The sequence below is a fragment of the Lepisma saccharinum genome, chromosome 6 (assembly GCF_977018435.1).
Source record: "Lepisma saccharinum chromosome 6, izLepSacc3.1, whole genome shotgun sequence".
NCBI lineage: Eukaryota > Metazoa > Arthropoda > Insecta > Zygentoma > Lepismatidae > Lepisma > Lepisma saccharinum.
Window position 1 is genome coordinate 42,078,042 of NC_139234.1, and position 25,637 is coordinate 42,103,678.

A 25,637-nucleotide genomic window follows, 5' to 3' on the forward strand; every position below is an offset into this window, starting at 1 on the left:
AATAATGAGCCTCGCAGGACTCTGCTATTCTAAACAACACGTTGAACAATGTGAATGACAATAATTGATAACATTAAAAAGAATATAGCGACCACGCAGGGTCTAATAATGAGTGAAGCTCGTAAACGTAGAGGTGGAACCGTTAACGTTTTCAGAATACATTTAAACTAGAAGCGTACGCCTCGCAGGGACATTCCGCTTAACTCTTTCATCCGATTAAAAATAATATAGCGACCACGCAAGGTCTAATAATAATTGAATGACGACCAAGCAGGGTCGTTACAACATTGAGTGTAGTCTTATGAAAAGAGTTTCACAAAACGTTGAGAATATTTAAAATACATCATTATTCATTGATAAATATTCTTAGGTTGGCATGTACTAACAAGAGGAAAAAGAAACATGAAGTAAAATTGCATGCGTTAAAGTGACTTACAACAGCTTCTAAAAAAGTGCTTGATTTTCAAGAAATGGCTATTTTGTTTTGTAGATTATTGTCCGGTTTAGACGAAATCATTTTCTAGCATAAATGCTATGTAAATGCTTCCAAAAATCTTATAGCAGATATCACTTTACACGAAAGCATTTCATGGAACATTTCGGTTAGCTGTTGAGATGACCTTGTATGATACATACAGGACGATATGCACATCGAGTTACACCATATATGGCGAGTGCACGGTGTTTACAATTGAAAGAACTAAAATATTATTCCATACGTGTACAGTAAACGTTGTAAAGTATATATTTAATCAGCGCCATGCTTCTCTGCATAAAACAATTTAATACGACGCGTAATTCCTCTTGGTTGAATAGTTAAGGTCGTTTAAAAGGGTGAAGTGATAGGTTGTTTACATCTCACGCGCCCGCCATGGCATCTGAAATGCCATAAGATTTCTCACTTTACACGGTAGCATTTTGGTATGGCACCAATGTTGAGAAAAATGCTTTGGAAAATGCTTTCGTCTAGAGCAGGCTTAAGAAACGCCACTCCATCAGATAATAGTCTGTGTAAACTATCTGATATGATTTAGAACACCAACGAAATACTTCCTACTGCTTTCATAACATACCTTTGGAGGTCGCTATTCCTGAGCTAGTGATCATATCTAGATTTTCTACATCTGCGTTCAACCTTGTATTTCCGGTATAAACATCCGCCTTGAAGTAACAAGCAGGAAAGATTTACTACTTCCAGACAACAGCAAGAGATAAATGATAAAGTCTTTCGATTATTACCCAATGAAACATCACGCAAAATGAAGCTGAATTCTTGTTGTTTCTTGCAAACACTCTCAATTAAGTTGTAATAAATTCAAGATTATAAGATTTCTGCACAATATACAGGGTGGCTAGAAAGTAACTCCCTATTCAAAAATAGTTATAAATTTTGCTTGTAGCACTGAATTTGCATGAAATGTATTGTGATCCCCGAAGTGAAGAATTTAATTGTGTAAATGTCTGATTTTTCCTAATTTTGAACGCACTGTTTGTGAATTATTCTACATCTAATTTCCGGGACGTTGGCTGGGTCATTGAATGGCCAGCAAGGACCACTGACCTCACGCCATGTGACTTTTTCCTGTTGGGTTTGGCGAAGGAAGAAGTTTATGGCACCAATCCTAAACCTCTGAATCAGCTGGAGGATCCCATTCGGCATGTTCTGACCAATATACTAACTGAATATCTGCTGCAGTCAATCGAGGCTGTTCCCAGGCGATTACAGAAACTGATGGACAAAGCTGGTACCTATGTGGAATTTTAACATGCACACAAGTATACCATTCCACTGTCCACATTAAAAAATATTTCACTATAATCGATCAATCACAAAGTTATTAACAATTTTAAATAGGGAGTTACTTTTCAGCCACCCTGTATGGGATGGAATAATTAGTGGGACCAGCGAGGGGCGTCGCTACCGTCGCTGTCAGCCAACCCACATATTCGAAATTTTCAAAATGTGCCAAAACGTTAGCATTACAGTTGTTTATAGTATAGAAGGAGAACTCAGAGGGAGAGAGAAGTAGATAGAAATAGAGATAGAGAGAAGAAGAAGAAGAGAGAGAGAGAGAGAGAGAAAAGAGGAAATGAGAGGGAGAGAGAGGAACATAGTAGTTCATGTGCGTATATTTGTGTGTTGGTGAGAGAGAGAGAGAATATGAGAGAGTGAGTGAGTGAAAGATTAAGAGAGGCAGAAAGAGAGTCAGAGAAGAAGAGAGATTGAATGAAAGAGAGAGATTTGGAGAAGAACATTGAAAAAGTAAATGAGAGAGAGTGAAAGAATAAGAGAGACGAAATGAGAGTGAGATAAGTATTTAGAAAGAGTAAATGACAGAGCGAATGAAAGAGAGAGTGAGAGAAGTTGAGTAGTAGTAAATGAGAGAGAAAAAATGGTGATAGTGAGGGAACAAGAGTTACAAAAAGAGACAGGGTAGTTTGTGTGTGTGTGTGTGTGTGTGTGTAAGAGAGAGAGTGTGTGTATGTCTTAGCACTCAATACTACCAAAGCAGAAGCCCACATAACAATACCTTGTCCACTCCTCAACCCACCTACTAAGGACCAATGCCCGCCCTTGCTTTACATAAACTATGCCGTAAACATACGAATAAAGAATAGAGCCCCCTCCCTTTCCTAGTAGACATCCAAAAGTAACAGTAAATGTTACCATAGTAGCAGACAGCTATAAAGAACCTATACAAAATATATAGAAACATTCTGTTGATACAAGTTACTATAGTGCAGGAGGCCTTAGAAAGAGCGTTTCGCGGGCTAACAACAGACGTCGCTCGCACACTATTGCCGATACTCTCGTGTCGTCTGCTACTCAGCCGAACAAACAGGCCGAGGTAGCAAGAGGCAGAGGTCATTCGCCCTTTCAGAAGGGTGCTGCGAGCTAGCTGTGGCAACCGGGCTCGCTCATTCGCGGACCTGATTGGTTCTCGCAGACACACTCCCATATTGTCGTCTGCTGCAAGCCCGCGAAACGATCTTTCTAAGGTCTCCTGCACTATAACCATTGTTACTTTAAAATTGGCGTATGAAGGCCACGCTATCTTACTTCCCGCCTCGCAATAAGAATCATCACCTTGTAAATTCTGTTGCCTTCTCCCTTCCTCCCTCGACGCACTGCTCACTTCATTCAGTTTTGCCAGTCTATTGTATTCCAACCAATCATCTGGTGTAATTTTTGCGTAACGGAGCACTTAGTCGGAGAGGGGGGGCATTGTAATGTTCTTAGAAGCAGACAAAAATGATTCATGATTGACTATTGTTCGCAACGCCCTTAACAAAGAGTGTTAAGGTTCTCCTTTATTGATTGCGAAATACCTCAACCAAAATTCAATTGGTTCAAAGTGCCTCACAGTAATATTTACGTTTCGTCAGCTTTTGTGGTAGCAAAGTGTGGTTGTTAAACTTAAATTGTAGACATAATACGCACACATGGATTTAGTTTGAATCACTATTATACTACTGGCAACACTGCTATCAGGCTACTGTGTTCGGAGGAGAGAGAGAGAGAGGAGAGAATTCGTCCAAGCTAGAATGTAGAAAGTTGACCTTGAACAGCCCCTAATAGCGTAATAGGGTATAGTGCGCAATTCGCTTCGAAATTGCTAAACTTCAAATCTGTTCATTTAATTAAGCAAACATTCAAATCAGTTGTATGAAACTGCGGTGCTAATAATGAACGCACAACTTTGACTTTCAAATTACACCCTTCCACAAATAACTCTACCGAATTTGCATTTTTCTTGTACATAACACGATTTCTCATTCTGCATCAGATTTAATTGAGTTTGTTAAAATTAAATATTGGAATAAAATTAAAATTCTTTCTTGCTGTACTCACTATATTCCAAAAATTGTCCATTCGCTCCATCTTTTGGTGCGAATTTAATTTGAGAATTACCAAGCTAGAAGTCTTGCAGTGTTGTAAACTTCCCTATTCTTGGAACTTTTTGCATTATATTTATTATCTTGCTACTATTTGTTTTAGCCAAATATAAAAAAATACTTTAAAATTTTAAATATTTCTTGATAATAATTTTGTGTAGTCAGAAAGGGTGGATAAGATCATGACATGAAAAGTGATGATCTCGTTATGTTTCATCTTTTAAAAATTGTTCCTCGAATAATAAGGTAGTGAACGAAATTGTAGACTCTACCTAAATTTTCATTGATTGATGCAAAAGAGGAAGTATTGCAGAAAACCAAATATTTCCGATGTTTGATACAGTTTCGACTGAGGACGTGAATTCTCAAGCTTACTTATTTCAATTTTTGAAAAATCATTGTTAATTTGCGTACTGTAAAATTGCTTTTATTTCATAAGCACCCGCCTCTCTCTCTCTCTCTCTCTCTCTCTCTCTCTCACACACACACACACACACACACACAAACTGCTAGCGCAGTCTTCTTGTGACCAAGGAGTTGTAGAGAAGGCAAACTAAATTTTCGGTCTTACATCCTATTATAAGCTTGCAGCATATTCTGTGCCTCTCTCAGAACAAAATTCGAGAGAGGCTAGGAATGATTTGATACAGCGGGGAGGGGGGGAATTCCATGTATCTTGGGGAAGGAGGCGGGTTTTGGAACATGCGTTATTGGTTTCTAATTTATACATGTTGGACACTTTACACGGAATACACTTGAATGGGGGTGTTGAAATAATCCCACAGAACGTAGCAACTGCATAGAGAAGGAATATTACCGATTGCTTTGCATCTTATACAAGTAGCAACTACAGGTAGCAAGAAAGTTGCTGATTGCTTTGTATCCCATACAAGTAGCAACTACAGATGGCAAGAACGTTGCTGTTTGCTTTGCTTCCCAAAGTAGCAACTACAGGTGGCAAGAACATTGCTGATCGCTTTGTATCCCATACAAGTAGAAACTACAGATGGCAAGAAAGTTTCTGATTGCTTCGCTTCCCAAAGTAGCAACTACAGGTGGCAAGAACGTTGGTAATTGGTTTGTATATCAAACAAGCTGTAGAGGCGATTGGGTGCATAAACTGAGGGGCATGAAGGGTTTACTTTCTCTTGCTAGGCAAGAATTAACATTAAGAATCCATACTGTGGCCTGCGGGGACAAAACACGGAGGGGGACCAACTGCCTCCCACCCCACCGCCCTCCTAATTGCCGCCATTACATTCAGCAACTACAGATGGCAAGAACGTTGCTGATTGCTTTACATCCCGCACGACGTCGCCCTTCCCAAACTTAAAGGGAAATCGATTCAAGGGGGACGAGGGGTGGCAAACATTGACGGTCAAGGGCACCTTCAGGGGTACAGAGGGTCAATCGCCCCCTCGATTTCAAATTTTACGCAAATAAAAACACATTTCGTAAAATTTCCTTGCTCGCATCGATCGCAATACCTCATTTTCTTAGTCTTATCAAGTTCAGAAACGTAGCTGGGGCCTGAGAGCCAACTGATCTAAATGAATAAAGTTGTAAAAGGGAGAATGCCATGGCGCCCCGTGAAATTATTTGCGCCATATTAAATCAGCATTGTTTTCAATTTGCAATATGTAGATCTAAACATTTTCTTGCTCGCTTCGCTCGTTGTTTTCTGTAATGCATTGTAAATTATCAGAGAGAGAGAGAGATGTATGACTGCTCTTAATTAATTTTGTCTTAAATGTATGTACAATTGTTTGGAGAGAAAGGAGCGTGCACATTTGAGAGATAATATAATATATATTTTTTGCTGTTGGTTTATTGTGAGGTGGATGAATTGATTATGTAATGTATTTAAATAATATATGTAGTATACATATGTATTAAAATGCTTTTAATACGTACACATGTTAGCATATTTTTTTATTTTACGTCGCTCCATGTTGTATATGTGTAAAACACATGTGAAATTGAACGTTTTGAAAATTATATTAAAATCGTTTGTGCCAAAATAAAACCGACTTCTACCCTCTTTTTACGTGATTTGCGAGGATACTACTCTACTACTGCCACTACTAGTACTACTACTACTATAATAATAATAGCAATGTTGTTGTTGTTGTTATTATTATTATTATCCTGTTACTTGCCCCCCCCCCCCCCCCCGACAAAAACTCCTGGTTGAGCCTCTGAAGCACACCAGGATTACAGAAAACGGTTAAGTTTTGAAAATGACATGGTTCATTGCCCTTTTGCACTGGATGGTCTTACAAATCTAACGTTAATATTCCAGTGTCCACTTTAAAGGTACCACTACCCGTTAGAGGAATATACTGGCTTAGAAAGGAGTTACTGGAAAACGTCCATCTAAAAGATTCCAAAAACGCTCAATGACCTACATAGCCAAAACGAGAAGCGGACTTTCCATCTATTTAAACATTGTTCTCGTGCGTGCTTACGAAACCAAACACAACCAAAAGCAATATGCACAGAAACCTATCTTCCTGGAAGGAAGCTATGGTCCAAATATGATTAAATATGGTATTTGCTTACCTTGATTTTCGGATCCTCTCCCCCGGCGCAGACAATGACCAGGAGAAACACGATTGCCAGCAGATGTAGGTAGAGCTTCATTCTGTAACTGGATGCTGGGTATGTTCGTGAGGTTTTGCTTTGCGTTCTTTGGTTGTAACCACTTTCTCTGCAACAAACACGCCGACCTCCTTTCCCAAAAGGATCTCAGCCTCTCAAGACCCCGAAGCGGGAAATATCACAGAGCTGTGTACGTGGAAACGACAAAGAAGTGTTGTTACAACATTCACCTTCAGCGGCGGCAACGGTATTAGCAATGTTCGGTCGCTGCTTCGGTGTTATTTATTGTTCAATTTAATTGCATATTGTAACAGGTAAAGTGCAGGCTTGTGAGAGAGAGAGAATGCTTTTACTTTCTTCTTTTCACTTCTGGAAGGACTTTTTTTCCGTAATAAAAATTGGAGCATCCGATCTGGGAAAGTTTTCAAGGGAAGTCGAGTACGCTGGCAGAATTGCAAATTGGGATTCAAATTAACTATAAACGAGATGTACTTTGTATGTTATGATGAAATTTCACCGTCGCGTCGTGCTAAGGTGATTGTTTTATAGTTTCCGAGTCAATGTACGATATCTCTGTGTTTACTTCGTTGAGCGATATTTCCATCAAGTTTGGTAGCATGACTTCCGTTACCGCATATCCAATGACGTTTTATCGCAGCGCTGAATTAACTAGTTTTATAAGAATAACGTGGTGAATGGTGAAATAAGAGATGGTTTGCGACCTTCCTTGAAAGAACAAGCATTCGCTGAATATTAGAGAGCTTTCAGACCGAAGCGATACGTGGAATTCGCACTGCAAGCGACACAAGCCACTTCAGTCCAAGGGAGAATTCATACATAAGCGACAGGGAACTTGTGTCGCAAGAAGATTTCAGGATTCGAATGCAGGCTTGTGCGGCCTACAATGCCGATAAAATGTGAAACGTTGCTGCTGATTGGCTCGTTTCCAAGAGAATGTGTTCCATGTCGCGTGTCGCTTCGGTCTGAAATCTCACGAAGGCAAAACATTCGCCGCGCCTGTGCGGACAGCAGACTGAGGCGACACCATTCACGATATTGAGAAAACGTCCCAGTCTAAGCGACAAGAGACACGTACAGCCTGTCGTGTGTCTTCGGTTCGAAAGGTTGCATTGATTACTGAGGGTTCGCTTTCAATCGGTACCCGAAAGGCGACAAGCGCAAGGGAAAAAATGGCAAAAGGAAAAAATGGCAATGGAAAAAATGGCAAGAATAAAAATGCCAAATAAAATAAATTACGATTTTACACGAAAATTGAGAAATGGTCTTGCATTTTACAGTTTGGAATTTAAAGTTAATATAATTTTGGTGTCATTATCACTAATTTGCTTTTGAATTGATACATTTTATTTGAGTTTTCCAAAAATAATTATACTCTTAATGCCGTTTATTTCTTTATTTCTTCTGGCAGAAGTTCCTGAGGCTATAGAATCACGTTAATAAAAAGTAACCTTTGTAAATAATTTGAAGCATGTGTGATTCATGAAACTTAAGGGGGAGGCGGGTGCAGCATCAGGACTTGAAGCCGGCCCTTATCTACCCCCCCCCCCCCGCACTAATTTGTGTCACTGATTTCTCTCAGAGAGACGAACTTGTTTGTTTTTTTTTTTTTTTTTTCAAAATGAAAAATGTTAAATCTCGGAAAGCTGCAGAGAAGCTGGTAGGAATCTACGTGTGTACAAAACAGTCTGATCTGAAGAATGTAATGAGGTGGAGGAACAAATTCAAGTGTCGAGGAATTCTAAAAATAAATTTATTGAAACATTTTGGACGGTATAAGAGGACATTTGATACTATATAGTACTTACTTGACAACTGCTAGAGAAGAAAACTAGGGTAATTTATACCGACAGTGCTATATAACAAAAGAACAATGCAGAATTTCTTACGAGGAGTAGCACATAACGTAAAGTTGCAATGCATGTAACTAAATCAAAGGTGAATAAATTTTGTTAGCTAAATACAATAAAAGGTGACAAAACCCAAGGTGAATAAATATTGACCTGGTTAAATACATTATTGTAAAGTGACAAAATCAAAGGTGAATAAATATTGATTTTGTTAAACACAGCATCAATATATTTCTTCTTTACAATTTACATATTAATTATTTATATCAATTATTTATCATTTGCTTTTGCTTTCTGTTTGTGATTTCTACTTTCGCCAGTTTTCCATTTGACATTTTTTCCCTTTGCCATTTTTTCCGCTTGCCATCGGAACAGGCCGTTTTCTCCGTACTGTGTATCGTGTCGCCTTGGTCTGCTGTTCGCAAATGCTCGGTAAATGTTTTGCTCTTGACTGAAGTGATCTGTGTCGCTTGCTTTTTCACTATCGAATTATACGTGTCGCTTATCGTCTGCCGTTTGTCACTTCAGTTAATCCGGACTTTCGTTAAACCGGTCAACTTATCCCCCTAATAGTCCGGATTAGACGTTTTACTGTACATTGGCATTTGCGTATTTTGTCGGGGAAGTAGGTGAATCGTTGTGACTTCATTCTCAATCCGATTTGAGGCGGGTGTAATGCACTTTCCATCTCTGAAAAACACCTCTCGGAATAGGGGAGGGCGGGGGGATGACCAGAGTACTTACTTCCCAATCAGCGAGGTCATCAGAGAATCAATCTAAATGATATAAGAGAAGTTCATTTGATTGTTCGTGTATTGGAATCAAACAATCGAAAATAAGCCATCAATATATGTATAACCTTATATATACACAGGGTGTCATTTTAATGGCGCCCACGGACCACGGAAACGTACAGAGGACATCAAAACAAACAATATTTCTCAGTAACATTTTTCTCCTTGGTGCATCATTTCGGCGCTACAGTCGTTCAAGGAGCCCGTTTTGTTGCCTGAATGCTGGCAACAACACACAACATTTGATTGCATTTGTCACGTCATATCCCGTCGTGAAGCAATGCGTTCCAGGGTTGCCAGGAACACTCATATTCTGTGAAAAATGGCATAGGTACAATCAGCCACATTATGTACCGTAAAAGAAAACGAGAAAACATGTTCTTTAACCTAACAGGAAGTAAACAAACGATACGAAAAATGGTAGAAAGAAAAAGTAATTCAGGTGGAAATGGTCATATCGAATTTTATCTCAGCTTACATGTAAAATACTTGCAAACCTAGTTACCAAGTTGTCATCTACAATTTAGTCTATCCACTTCGTCCTTCTGATACTAGTTGTCTGTGACACACTGAACAGATGACAAAATAGGAATGAAAGAACTCAAAATTCCAAAGGTAAGCAACACATAATATAATGTAATTCAGGGACATTATAAGGCAAGTGACAAAAATGGTTGAAAAAACAGGGATATAAGTAGTAGTAATACAAGCTCTCTGACAACTGTGTTTATCTATGCACCGAATACACATGTAATAGTTTGAAACTGTGAGCAAGGCAGTATATTCACTACTGATTCATCATTCGTCCTGGCTTCCAGTAGTTTTCGGTGTGCCCCAAGGAAGTTCTCTGGGGCCCCTGTGTTTCTCTCTCTTCATGGATGACATTCACGAATATATTTCTTCCGAATGTTCAGTATTATTGTATGCTGATGACTGCAAATTATTCCGAAACATTACCTCACTTCAGGACACATGCTATATCCAAGACAATCTCAAACACATTGAACGCTGGTGTCAAGACTGGAATCTCAAACTAAATCCGGATAAATCTGTTGTCATGAGGTTTACCCTAAAATCCAATAACACAGTACCATCCTACAAGTTATGCAACCAGGTTATTCCGTTCGTACGACAGTACAAGGATCTTGGTGTCATTTTTTATAGCAAACTGACTTTCAACCATCACATAGACTACATAACTTCGAAAGCGATGAAAACACTTGGAATAATTTACAGATTTACAGACATAACACACGTTTCTGCCCTCAAAACCTACTTTACAATATGTGTTGTTCCTATTCTTGAATATGGCTCCTGTATTTGGTCAATGGCATGTGAAAGCAATTTAAAGAAAACAAACAAAGTAGTAAGTTTCTTCGTCAGAATAGTCAAACACAGATGCCCAGCCCTTCCAAACTTCTCCAAACAAGAAATTCTATCCACTCAACAAATTCATGACCTTTCTCTTCGCCGTCAACTCTCAGATTTAACACTACTCTTCAGAATCATTAATGGACAACTTTTCACCAGCGAACTCTTGCCACTTCTTAATATCAGAATCCCACGTCCCAACAGTAAATGCAACAACTTCTTTTACATTAAATCTTCAAGGCTATCCTTAGAACAAAGATCACTTCTCTACAGGCTACAAACCACTTACAACTCATTAAAAGACGCTCCGGGCTTCCATTTATCAAAGCAGACTTACAGAACGGCGTGCATAAAGCAGCTGAAGTATAAAAAATATTATTTTTGCCCTAGTTGTTATTATTCTTGTTATATATATTACGTCGTTCGGAAAGTAATTTCCATCATGCAATAAAATGAAAAATATAAATGGTAATATCACGTCCTTTATAGGGATGAGAATATATACATGGTACAACATTCACACATAATCGCCATAAGAATTAAAGCACGCATCATAGCGAGATACCAAGTTCGTTATACCCCTATCATAGAACGTTTCCACCTGAATGGAGAACCATTGGGAAACTGCACGTTTCAGTTCTTCGTCAGTACCATAATGTTTTCCAGCAAGGAATGCCTTAAGGTGGAGGAACAAATGAAAATCAGATGGGGCAAGATCAGGACTGTAAGGGGTGTGTCGTAGTTTTACCCAATGGAAGGTCGTCAGGAGTTCCTGAGTTGCATTTGCCACATGCGGACGAGCATTGTCGTGGAGGAGAATGACACCCCGACTGAGCATGCCACGTCGTTTGTTTTGGATTGCACGACGCAGGTTTTGAAGTGTCACACAATAGGTTTCGGCACTGATGTGATGTCCACGCTCCATAAATTCCACAAGCAATACTCCATGCCTATCCCAAAACACAGTGCACATGATTTTTTTGTTTGTAAGCTTTGGTTTTGATTGTGTTTTCCGTGGTGACGCGGAGTGCCTCCACTCCATGGTGCTTCGTTTCTGTTCTGGGGTTTCATGCAAAACCCATGTCTCGTCTCCAGTCACAATCCGATCCAACAACTCTTCCCCCTCCTCACTATACCGTTTCAAAAACTCTAATGCACTTCCCATTCTTTCCTTTTTGACATTTTCGGAGAGCTGGTGAGGGACCCAACGGTTACACAATTTGCGAAATTTCAAATTCACTGTCACAATTTCATACAGCACAGTTCTGGAGATTTGTGGAAACTCTAATGACAGCTCAGACAAAGTGAATCGTCTGTTCTCCCTAATCTGCTCTTCCACTAAACGAACCAAATTGGGATTCACAACAGACGGTCGACCACTTCGTTCTGCATCATGAGCACTAACCCGTCCACCACGAAACTGTCTCTCCCATCTTCTTACCATTGAAGTACTCATTATTCCTTCTCCATACACCTCACAAATCTGACGTGGAACATTACGTGCATCCAGAAAACGGATCACGGATCGCACCTCACACGTGGCGGGAGTTTGGATTGTCTTAAACATAACAACAACGCACTATGCACTACTATCCTGACCAACCTGCCTCAGACTGACGTCTGCACTTCATCAAGGTTGTGGCTACACAAGGTGCATGCGCATTCATACTGCCCCGCTTGCAGCGCCACGGTATTCATCAGTGGAACTTACTTTACGAACTACGTAAATATTATATGTATATGTGTGTGTATGTGTCCTTCTTATTATTTTGTTCATTTCTTTTCCGGTTGATATCCTGATGTAAAATGGATTTTTCTGTATTCAGGACTTTTCAAATAAATAAATAAATAAATAAATTAGATTATTACTGTGGTTGTACTTGTTTTAGCCGTAACAACGTGAACCTCGGATAATTCCGTTATCAGCACAAAAGTACCACAAGGCATCTGGACACAAACCTGTGGATATCAACCTTGCAACGAGATTTGCATATATTTGACATGTAGCTGAGCGCAAACAGCCACATGTAAGCTGTAAGTCCAATAAAATGTATTGTTGATATTTTACATGTAGGCCGAGACAAAATCCAATATTGACACTTCATTTTGAATACGTTTTTACCATTTCTCATATCGTTGGTTCAATTCCCCCTTCCGCTGAGATGACTGCTGATCTTCTGACTGATAGATTATGATGTTCGGTCTTCTGGACGCGTTTCTCGATTCTGTTTACACCTAATTATGTGGTTGGTACTTTGTCAATTTTCACAAAATTTGTGTGTTCCTTGCAACCCTGCCGTGCGCTGTTTCGCCGCAGGAAATGACGTCACAGATACGATCAAATGTTGTGTTGGGTTGCCAGCATCCAGGCGGCACAACGGTATTTTTTGAACGGCTGTAGCGTCGAATCGACGCACAAACGAGAAAAATGTTACTGAGAAAAGTTTTTTGTTTTGATGTCCTCTATACGAATTTGTGGTCCGTGGGCGCCATTAAAATGACACCCTGTATAATATCTAAATAAAGGTACAGAAATTTAATTTGGTGTCGCGAAAAACATATAAAGAAAATTCTAAGAAGAGCATGCGATTGGTCCGTCCAGTTGTCCGTTCATGAAAACAAATGCTTGTTATCTGTTGATTGCACGGAAATATTGCAGATACATAGATAGAATTTCGTTAACTGATAGAATACCACGATCTGTTATCGTGGGATATTCATTATCTCGATCCAAGGGTTCCTGGTTCGAATCCCGGCCTGTGCATATATTTTGTGAGTTTTCCTTCATCAATTTCATCATATCATCACTCATCTTCATCTTCGTGATTAACTAAAAGTGGCAGAAAAGCAAAGTAAAAAGAATCAAATCAATCTATCAATTATTGTCTGTCTGTCTGTCAATGTGAGTGAAAACTTGACAGAAATCGGAATTATAGCAGCCCATAACTAACAGAAGAGAAAAAAATATATTTTGTGGGTAAAAAATACCTCAGTTAATAACCTTCATAAAACATTAGTTGTGGTGATTTGACTATTTAGGGAACATGAAATGCTAGAAAGATGAAACTTGTGTAATTATATCGGATTGAAATGCTAATTAATTCTGTTATAAATTATCCTTGTTAGCAAATGGATATTTTTTAGCCAGAAAACTGTAGTATGTGCCAATATACTGATCACTACCCAGGGAGCATATTGCTCTTACGCAATATCTGTATGTTTGTTATCTAGCGTCTTTAGCCACTTTTCGCTAATCGCGACGATGAGGATAAGTGAAGACAGACGAAATTGATGAAAGGACACTCACAAAGAATACCCATGCGTAGGTCAGGATTCGAACCTGGGAGCTTTGGTGGGAGTCGACCACTTTACTCGCGGCTACGTACTAAACACAGCTCCAACTTTAGGAATTTGGAGTGCATTTTAATGATTGCATAAAGTGTTAACATTTTCGGCATTAATTTCTTGTTTGTGTTAACTAATCTTACCGATAACAGACTTTATAGATTTAGCTTGGATGAAGAAAAATATGTTAACGAAATATGTATTGACTTTCGTAGAGCATTTGACACTTTTAATCATGACGTACTCTTAGTCAAATTAGCATACCTCATCATCTTCTATACATTAACTCTTTCTCTCCTGTTTACAGAACTGTAAGCAACATGTAAAGGACATGTAAAGACATGTAAAGGACCCCGCATTCTGAGAAGGGGGAAACACGGAAAAATCGCGCAACACAACTTCTGTCGTCTGCTTCTATTGAAATGAAATTGTGTAATGTTTACTACAAGGGAACGTCTGAGTGTGCGTCAAGCTTAAGGGAATATATTTTGGAGAGTTTCCTCAAACCAATCGGAAGTTCTTTCATTGGGTCACTTCTCTCCAGTTTGCTTAATAAGACGCAACAATTTCCTTAAGCTAAGTTTCCATTCTGACAAGTTCCAGACTCATGACGCGCAACATGCGCCGGCGCATGTTGTGCGTCATGTAGTGCACCGTTTCCAATTCAAAACTACTTCTGAAAAATATGCCCGCAAAAACACTGGAGTGCCATTTCGGAAAGTAAACATCCTTTGCACCTGCACCCACACCCTCAAATACTGTGATCTGAGTGTGGGGAGTTTCCTCTCAACTTCCTCCATAGCGGTTTCAATTACGTCGGCAATTCGTTGTAAGGCATCGCCCCAAAAGTTTGAGTTTTATGGTTCGAACTGGTGACATTCCAATTCCACAACACTGACTCCTGTTCATGTTGCTCTATTGGTTTTACTACTTTATCTTTCGACCACTCAATATTGTCCACAAAACAAACACCACTCACGTACAACTACACAACCAACTGCAACAACTACACTCAAATAACAGGACGTTGTGTCGTGACCAGGGGGGGTGAGACTCTAATGACGAGAGTTGTGGTCTTCGTGACGTCAGCGATGTTAGCGACATCAATTGGCAGTGAGCCCAAGCTATGCGCTTCTCAGTCGCGAAGTATTTCATAGTTTTACCAGAACGTATAGAAGAGAAAGTGTGCGTACTTCGGTTTCTTCCCGTAAGCCAAGTGAATAGAGCAGTGCCCCACCGAAACACTGGCAGCACCTTCGCTTGCGACGAGCGTCTTCTGCTTGCAGTGCGGCCGCGCTTTATGTAGAGCGTTGTGTTTTGTTGTGCTAGAATAACATTGTGTACTTTTATTAATGACAACGTTGTTACGTTATTCAGTTTAGTGTGGTTAGATTTTTGATTGATCAGTTGTGACTAGTTTGTGTTGTGTTCAAAGCATTATTATTGTGTTTGAGACAGCAGCGAGCGAAAACTACAAGATGCCTACGTGTTTCGTACCTGGCTGTAGATCTATATATGACCGCTGTTGTTCACGTAGTAGACATTTTTTAGGCCACCTAAAGACAGTAATGGTTTCTCAAAATGGGAGAGTGCCATGCCATCCCTAGAAAAGCTAAAAAACTAAGTCATAATTGCTATGTGTGTGACATTAATTTTTCCACTGACCTTTTAGTGAAAGTGGATTCGTTCATAGTGGATGGCGAAACAGTAGAAATTCCACGACAAAGGTGGAAATTAAAACCAGAAGCAGTTCCTCATATATTTCCTAATCTGCCCAAACACCTCTCTAAGACAGTTAAAAAGCTAAAATCTCCCATAAAAAGGCAATCCTTGCGGACAGATGATAGATAATGAAGTAAGTATTCGTCGCAATGTATCATTAAGCTTATCAGTAGAGGATGATTTGCTTCACACTGCGTATGCTAGCAATACAATAGCATTGCTAAAGAAAACACTTAAGAATCAGAAACGCAATATAACAGTTCGCGCCTCTTAGCAAAAAATCAAAAAAATGTAATTGATACAATCTTAAAGAAATGCCAACTGAAAAGTAAGACAGGAATGAGATACAGTTCTGAGTTTATACTGGATTCTCTTCTTTTAAAAATTAAGTCCCCCAAGGGGTATAGACACTGTTTGCTACCTTTGCCTTCTGAAGCTCACTTGAGAAAATTGGTGAAGGGTCTTATGGCGTAAATTCCCATGCCATCGAAGCTGTAACACATTTTTTTAGTGAAAAGAATGAGAATGAGCGTAGCGGAATGCTGATTTTTGATGAAGTTAAACTTAGGGAAGCAATTCAGTTTAACTCGAATTCCTTAAAAATAGACGGCTTTGTTGATTTGGGAAATCTTACTCCAGACGAAAGCAAGAATCAATTAGCAAATCATACTCTAGTTTTTATGTTTGTTCCAGACCCCTGGTGACATTCTCACAAAAATACTTATCCAGGTTATCATACATTTGGAAAAAGCAGGGGTCAGAATTATTGGTTTTCCATCTGACGGTAGCCAATCTAACAAAAAGTTATGGAAATGCTTAGGAATTTCCGGAAACAGAAACAATCTTAAGTGCACTATACCCAATCCAGCTGACTCTAGTAGAAAGCTTTGGGCATTTTCAGAATGCTGTCCTTAGAGATAATCGAAATTCCTTCGCTTCAGAAAAAAACTCTAGAGTGCTTAAGAGTGACTTTCGAAAGTACTTTAGAAGTGTCCGAATATTTGTGGAACAACAATTACAAGTACGTTTTGACAGGAAAATTTAATCAAGATCCCCTAGAACGCCATTTTGGTATACGCGTATTCCGGTCGTTCACGTGTGATGATCATCCCTCCACTGTGGATTTTCTGCACTTACATATGATGCAATAAATTTACGTACCAGCAAAACTTGCTTTATTTTCGAGCGGAAACTGTGAATACCGGACGGAATCTCCTCTGACGTAGTTTGTTAATCAAATGCGAACTCTGGCAAGATCAACCGAAAATAAAAATCTTTCGGTGAAGAAGCAAGCTGAAAATAAAATAAGGGAAAAAATTTCCATTGTTGAAGATGAAATCCAAATACTGGACTGGGAAAACAACATACCGAACTTAAATGAACAAAGTGTTGGTAAAGAATACTTGGTGTATCATTTGGCAGGATACATAGTGCGGTATATTTCCAAAGTGACGGATTGTAAACTGTGTACAACTTTTCTGCACGGGGAACCAACTAATGTACCTGCCTCACTTACGTTAATCCAAGACTATGGTTCGGGCGACGGCTGTAAACACCTTACCTATGCATCGAAAAGTGTTTATGATTTGCTGTTACGAGTGGAAGAAGTTGTTGCAGAAAAATTATCATGTGCTAATAGTTTATGGGGTGATGTATTTTTTTGAATGTTTGGACAATTTAAATATAATTGCTGTAAAAACTTCGCAATTAGTATGCTGTGAAGATCATGTGCTGCGTACGCTACCTAAACTCGTATTTCACTCTCTGAAATGTCGATTTTTCTTCCGCACCAAGGAGATAAGAAAGGAATTAAGTGCCCCGAAGACAGCAAAATCATGTCGAAAATTCTCCAAACTATCCAGCTACTGAGCTCTTCTCCAAACATAAGTATCATGCATTTTTGTTTCTTATGTAGTTAGTTACGTAAGCAACGCGAGCATCTTCCGCGCCGTCTCAAACGTCACCACTGCCATCTAGGCGGTGGACCACGGCAACTCAGGGAGTACGCACACTATTCCTTCTATACGCTCTGGTTTTACGCTAGATGTGCCATCGTCAACTAGATGTCGCTAGTTTTGCCCGTGATGTATTAAGACAACAAGTTATAACATAAAGTTCACAGGTCTCTCATAGTAGTTTGTCTATGGTCGTGACGCCGCTTCAGTCCGAAAAGCGAGCACGTGGTTGTCGTCGCGTCGTCTGTTTCTACTCTAGTGCGCATGCCCGTGCCCCAGGAACTTTCTGCAGGCTGTCTCCATTGTCCGCGGCTCATTTTGTGCGTCAAAATCGTTTGGGGCAATTTTGTCCGCGGCACTTGCGCCGCGGCATGTTGCAGACAGTTTCCATTTCAACAAATGCTTGGCACATGACGCGTCGCATGCCGCGTGTCATGTTGCGCGGCAAATTTGTGGTAATGGAAACGGAGCTTTGGAATCCTTCGTCTTATGAAAGATTCATCATCATTATTAGAAGCACGACAGATGTACATAGAAAAGAATAAGAAGTCTGTCTTCATTTCCCTTAGACTTTTTCTTCCTGTGAGAGACAGACGGAGAGAGAGAGAGAGAGAAGAGAGGGGGAAGGCAGAGAGATACAAAAAGAAACGAGAGGGAAGGCAGAGAGAGAAAGGAAAAGAGATAGAGTGTACAATATACATTTCCCTCTGATTCTTGTCTGTAAAATAAACAGGGACAGAGAATAAAAGAAAAATAGGGGAGAGACAAAGGAACTCTCTCTCTCTCTCTTTCTGTCTCTGTGTACCTCACTATATCATTCTTTCTCCCTCCTCTCTTTTCCTTTCTTATATTTCTATCTTTTTCTCTCTTCTCATTTTATCTCTCCTTTTATCCTTGTAGTTCTGTCTTCCTTTTGTTCTTTTATCTCTTTCTTCTTCCTATCGCTTTCCTCTTCCTTTCTCCGTTTCTCTTATGTCTTTTCTATTCTACATTTCTATGTTCCCTTCCTCTTCCGTCTTTATACATCTCTCGCTTTCTTTCTTTTTGCCTTTCTCTTTCTTTTCTGTTTTATGCTAGGAACAGGACGATTACTGGAAAATAATGAAGCAATTTAGGAAATGTACAAAGGCTTCTTAAAAGACTTTAGAAAAACATAACATATAAACAAACATTTTCCAGAAAAACACACAGGAAAAATTGTTTATTCGACAACGTGACCTAATTATATTTTTGGTTGTATCACAAATAACATTGGGCAATTCGTCTGTGACAATGGATTTAAGGAATTCTACAGGAACTCTACTTCAGCTTTCTGCGTTACTGCACAACTTTTTATATTATTCTTTTTCTTTTGTAAAAACGTTTACATATATTTCCACTCTTGACTAAAATTATAATAACAATGTTTAAATAACGTTTTCAGAGACATCTTGTTTTCGAAAATCGAGGTTTAACATGTCTTAATGTCGAGTATAATTCAAAGCTATGGCAAGGTCTCGTAAAATCCATTTGCAGACAATGGAAACACCTGTTAAGATCATGGTTCCTAAACGATGTAGTGACAACGTTGTCCCCTTGTAATTAAAGGGTCCCAAGTTCGATCCGCGGTAGAAGTACATTGCTAAGTGGTTCAGATTCAGTGACGGTGCCAGAGAAATTATACAAATATATACTCTCTTTGCCCAACTATGCATTTCTTGGATCATATTTAAGTGTAAACTAAATGTGAGTGCTCCCCAGAAAATGTTTATAGTATTTCCCCGATTAGCCTTTGCTCAGCATAAAATGGTCTTAAATTGACAAAGCAAACAACCCATTAGGAAGAAGTAAGGATGGGAAAACTGAAATCAACTATCCCGATACATGATATAGAAAAGAAGAGAGGATATGCTTACAACATGGCGGCCAACTTCAAGTCCGCCATCTTGAATTCAACTTCACTTTTTTTTAAACAGAAAGATGGTCATGTAACATCAAAATTGGCTATAATTTGACGAGAAACAAATTGCTATGCTTGATTTACGTATCCTGTTTCAACCGTGATGCGTTCGTTTCATAGACGAGTAGGTTAAGAAAGAACACCTGGAGATCGTTGTCATTAGGGAATGCACGGGATTTCAGGATGGACTGCAATCCAGGGATCGGAATTCCGATGTTTCTTGACCAAAAATGTATCCCTCCTTTCTTCTTTTTACCTTTCAATAATTCCACGTGGCTGTAAAATAGAGTTGGTGTGCATAATGGTTGTCTAGACGACGATGAAGCATAATGTATACAGACAGAAAAGAAAGCATGTTCTGCTGAGGGTTGACAGTCTTGTCACTCGATTTTGCTGGACCTGATACAACAAGTAGGGAGTTAGGCTGTTGCGAGAAGCAGTCTCTTCGTGTCTTCTTAGCTTTGAATTTGAGGACTTATCTGCAGTGGCGTGCCTAATGGGGGTTAGTGCGGTTCATAACCCCCCCTTTTGCCCAGTATTCCAAAAAATTGAACGTTAAAGACAGGAAAAGATAAATCTAAAAAAATATACGTAGCCCCTCCCCCTTTCAAAAATCCTGGGAACGCAACTGCTTAACTGATATTATTTTCATTACACTAATCCAGAGCAGGGAAACTTGAGTCATTACGGCAATATAAAGTATAATAATTAACGAAAACTAGAGAAATTAAACATAATTTTACAAACAAATCTTTCAAATAAATGCTCTAAATGTGAATATTTCGGTTCACGTAAGTGTGAAACGGCTAAAGAAATTTGGACCTGTTCTGTAGTACAGTCTGGATCAACACCGCGCATAGCGGCAGAGAAGAGGAGAAAGTGAGTGGAGCAGTGCGCGCTGCTGCATTCGGCTTCTGCCTCCTCCATGCATGCTCTTTCGCTCTCATTGGTCGAGCCCTCTCGAGTCACAACTTGCGTGGAGGACCTGTTTTCGTTCGCTTGCTCCACAGCCCCTGGGACAGACCATGGATCTGAAGCAAAGCTGAAAAGTACTTAGTTGTGGGTGGGTGGTTAATAAATATATTAGAATTTTTAAGAGAACTGCCTCGGTGGGCGAGAGAGTTGGGTGACCGACTCACGATCTGGCCATCGAGTTCCGAGTCCTTGCCTGGTCATGGGCGACTCTTTGTCAATGTCTCTTCGTAAATTTCATGTAATCATCATTCTTACTCATCGTCACGATTAGTCAAAAGTGGCAGAATTGCGGCGTAAAATTTAAAAAAAAAAGAAATGTATAAAATTATAATTCAAGGAGAGAAGAGTGAGGGAATTATGTTTGTTAAACAGTGGATTAGACATTCCTTTGATATACAATGTTACATAACTTTGAAAATCGACCATTACAATCAGTAGCAGCGGTTGCGTGCCAAACCTCGGGAGCAGGAACAGTTTAGTTTCTCTTGTAGACAAGGCTTAGCATTAAGAGGCCAGTGCAGGAGAAACAGTGGCAAAAAGAGTTTGTGGGGGGTAACTGCCCCCCCTAATCGCGGCCATTGATTACAAGCTTCGAGATCAACATATTCTTTAAAAATTCAATTCCCATTTTCAGCAAAAACTAATTAAGTTCCTAGCAAAAGCACCTTCAGTTCTCAAACTTAGAGAAGTTGTAGAGTGCATCACACATAAATTTGCCGTTGCGTAGATACCAATTTTCGTTTCGTCTCCCTCTCTCTTAGTATCACGTGTTCTACCCTGCTCGAAAACCTTCGCTATTGTTGCCATATTGTATTTCCATTCCTGGACACACTCGCGCAAACATCATTGAAAACAATTGAATAGCGCTCCAGCTCGCGGTTCACACCGTTCGGCAGGGACGGTAATGTGGCAATATAGAACGGCGTAGTGGTTGCTTCTTTTATGCAGTGCATGTTCATTGGCTAGCTAGTAACTAGTGTTGCCAACTGTAATAATGAAGCACTATTTCTGTCACGGAAGGGGAAAGGCAGGTAAAATGACGGTGAGTTTTGTTGGATTGGAAGCACCATATTTTTATTTTATACTAAGTATTTTACCGGTTTGACGTTGTGTACGTGTATTGCGTGTGCGTTTGTTAATTAACGTTGATTTCCATAATGCCTCCAGTTCTGTCAAAGTTGAAATCAAAAACCTTGTATAGCCAAGCTCGGGAAATTCTAAGCAACGTGCACGAGTTCATGAAGGAGGAAGCCAGTGAAGGTGTTAGCATCCCAATACAGCATTTTGGCAAGAGAGCAGCGGCTACGACTGGAGTTCCTGAACGAACAATCAGGGCTATCATGAACGAAAGACAATCTCTTGAGATGTCAGAAGGCCCCTCCACATCATTCCACACTCCCGGGATAGAACGACAAAAACCAGCGACCAAATCGTCAGTGGACGCTTTCGATGAAAACGTTATCCGTAGGCGCATATACGACTACGCTCTGCGTGAAAATGAAGTGCCGACATTGAAAAAATTGCATGTCAAATTACAGGCGGACATACATTTTGCGGGAAGTCAAGAGAGTTTGCGACGTTTGCTGCGAAAGATGGGATTTAGGTGGAGGAAGAGGATGCTGTCATTTTTGCTGCTTAATGCGATGCATATTGTTTTCTGTGTTAAAATTGCCATGGTTTGATGGGTGACCAAGTTCATAGCAGGGCCGGCGAAAGGGGAGGGCGAACCGTGCCACCAGCCAGGGCGGCAAAATTTGAAGAGAAGTTAAAATAAGCCTATTGAAAACTGTGGTCGAGCGAGATATTCTTTTGCGCTTAACAGTATTGAAATAGCATAAGAAGTCTCATTATTTATTTTATATTTTGATGTTTTACTTAGGAATATATTGATTTTCAATTTCCCGTTGCTGCGTAACAGGGGGGAGGGTTCGAAATGGAGCGGCATCTACGGCCACCGCCCAGGGAGGCAAAATGACTAGCGCCAGCCCTGGTTCATAGCAAAAGAAAAAGCCGCGCAGCTTATCGTCTAGTGGCAGTATATGTACATCGTTTGTAAATGTAGAACAAAGGCAACCGACTTTCGCCGATCACAGAGAGGAAATAATAATACTGCTTGAGGAGGAGTGTTGTGGTCCAATTGTCGCGGTTTAACACGTTGGCACGTTGTTATCTGCCGTTGCAGTTCCGTACCAGTGTATACGGGTTTTGGGAGTGAACAGTTAGAACGCCACCAGTGCATTAATGCAATGAAAAATAATATTTTTTTATTTTGTTTGAAATCACTCAAATAAGGAATCGTATGAAGAAGTCTTCTTTGCAGCATTTTTGGTAATTTTACGTATGTGTTAGTTCATATTTTGCGAATTTTTAGTCCATATGTATGTAGTTACATACAAAGCCACTTGTTAGTACATATTAATCCTAGTCCTGGTATAATGCATGACGTTTAAAACTCAACGTTAGATAGACCTGAATTCTCTAATTTCCTTGTTGTACGTAACAGCTGTGCATCGGCGCACTGCAGCGATTTTTCTATCTCCTCCATTAGCAACACTGCTTCTTTAGTTCTGTCGCGCATCGCACAGCAGAAATATCTGTGCTGGACTATAGTAGGACACATTCTTGAAACAAGAAAAATCATGAAAATAATGCTGTACGTTACGTGAAGTAATGCATTTTGACGAAACAGAATAGCTGAGCTTGAGAAAATCACATTTCCATGTAAAATGACATCGAATCCAAGATGGCGGACTTCAAGATGACCAGCATGTAGGTATAGTGGAACCACGAGCAAAACAACCTGCGCAGACCCGCGAGTCATGTGCACCGTACCCCCGCGAGTAAGGGAGGGGGAGAGTTAACCATGCTTCCTTATGGCCCGAGGTGGAGGGAAGAAGGGAAAGTTGCGCGGGGACTTCTCGTCCCAAGGTTTTTTTTTCTTGTGGTCGATCTATAGCATACCCTAGTAAGTTTTCCTCCTTTTCTATATCGTGTAACAACACGTTTGATATGTTTTTCCCTATCTGTACTGTTTTTAAATGGGTGTTATCATACTTGTGAATCACCCTGTATGCATATATATAATTGTAAATAAGTCGTATATAATGTTTATGTGTAGAAACATTGATAATAACCAGTTCTTTTTGGAATGAGAACTGAACATATAATGCCCTCCAAAGAAACGAAATGCATTTCCAGAAATTTTCCAGCATGGTAGGGCTCCACCTCATTTTGGCATTGTCAAGAAATACCTGCAGGCAGCGGCGGCTCTAAGGGGAGAGCCGCCGTGCCATGGCTCTACCCTCAGAAAAAGAAAAAGCACTTGCTTTGCCAAAATATAGTTAAATTAATACATTTACGAACGAGGAGATTCGAATCTCGTAAGCGTTCGAGCTTACGGCCGCCTCAATTCCTTCGCCGCATCCCCAGCTGTTCTCTCGATTGCTCTGGGCCAGCATAGTCTGGCCTAAGCGCAGAGGCATGCGCGGAGGCATGAAAAAGTCTCCGCAGTTAACGAGCGAGTAGGTGGTAGCCCAGTGGTAGCCATAAGACAACCAGCCGTGCCCCTTTTCGGCTGGCACGACGCGAGAGCTTTCGCATTGTGTTGACATAGTTGCAAACTTCACAGAGAAGTGACTAATCCTGACCGATTTGTAATATTCGTTAGAGAAGTAATTCGCGAGAAAGATACTTTCCTGCATACTTGGCAAGAACGAACGTAATATCTTCCGCAAATTTATATAACCATGTATATAGATGCGTCTAAAGAGCCATCCAGACTTTTTTGTTATCGATTTCTTCCTTAAGAAAATATATATATCCCTTGCTCTCACGCACACAGACACTCACGTGTTGCAACTGACGTGACAATATTGAAGAAATTTTCTGTACAAAAGAATTGCCTAAATATCAAAGGGAATTCGCATCACCAGGGGATTTTTTACTTTAATATTTGTAAAAAATCACACGGAAAATCTATCAGTATAAGAATTTCACTTGGAGATATAATTCAATTCTACAGTTTATTTAGCAGATAATCATATTTCAGTTGTTAGTAACACCGATTGTTGATGTACCGTCTGCCGTGCTGGGGTTGCAAATTATAAACAAAGCAAGGCGAGAATACCGTGTTCGACTCGGTGTCTCTAATTGTTCAGTGTTTTTCTTTTTCATGAAGTGAAAGTGTCCGATGGTGTCTGAAAGGAAGGGTAGTTATTAAAGATGAGCCAGATTAGAGCATTATTACATACAGCGTTTTCCAAGGTAAAATTAAAACTTAAACAACTTGGCTGTCCCACACCAGATTTAACAACAATTCTATTTAAAAATATAAAACAAAATGGTAAAGGTGACAGGCGTCGAAATTTTAATAGTCGCATTTATTTCCTATAAACTCTGGCCGACCTTCACACATCATGCTACGACGCCAGGGATCACTGGTTCGAATCCCGGCCTGGGCATTGGTGTTCTTTGTGAGTGTTCACTCATCCTTATCTTCGCGATTAGCCAAAAAGTAGTACAAATGCGAAGTAAAATAAACCAATCTTAGGAACTCTGAATTTTTGTTTGCAACTTTAGTAAACAAAGCTCCGTTAAAATTACCTCTTTCATTTGATTTCTATGACATATGCTAGCAAAAATTTTTCGATTTCTTGATAACGTTGGCACTACACATCATACTACCTGCCAGCCGCCACTGCCTGCAGGTACTGTTTCTTTACAGGGTTATACTGGCTGTAGGTGAAGACTCACCTCAATTAGTACTCCGGTAGTTTGTTTCATAGGGATGACCAAACGGATCTAGATCCGAAAAATCCGGATCCGGATCCGGTTCCGAAAATTCCGGATCTGGATCCGGATCCGAGAGTTTCGTATCTCAATCCCATTATAATATTACCACACCTTAAAAGGTATTATGATCTTCGATTACAAAGAAATGTTTCATTAGTTAATCCTACAAGAATTTTTTTCAAGCGTTGTTCCTAAAATACTTTGCTACGCATCGGCTAACACACTCGTGCACAAAAATAATCTTACTTGTTTAACATAAAATGTCAGAGGTGATTTTGTAAATGCCATTGAAACGAATATGTATTCATTCGAATGGATTGGAAATGGAAACACACATAAATGTGAGACATTCCATACCAGGATGAAACCTTTAACACAT

General features: G+C 39.8%; 1 protein-coding gene across 1 annotated transcript in view; it reads right to left on the reverse strand.

Moving 5' to 3' along the window:
- Nucleotides 1-25,637, reverse strand: part of LOC145989056 (uncharacterized) — a 158,405-nt gene that overhangs the window by 19,747 nt on the left and 113,021 nt on the right. Inside the window, exon 6 of the mRNA XM_083124354.1 lies at nt 6,460-6,629. Coding sequence (XP_082980480.1) covers nt 6,460-6,629 — 170 coding nt within the window. The remainder of the gene's footprint in view (nt 1-6,459; nt 6,630-25,637) is intronic.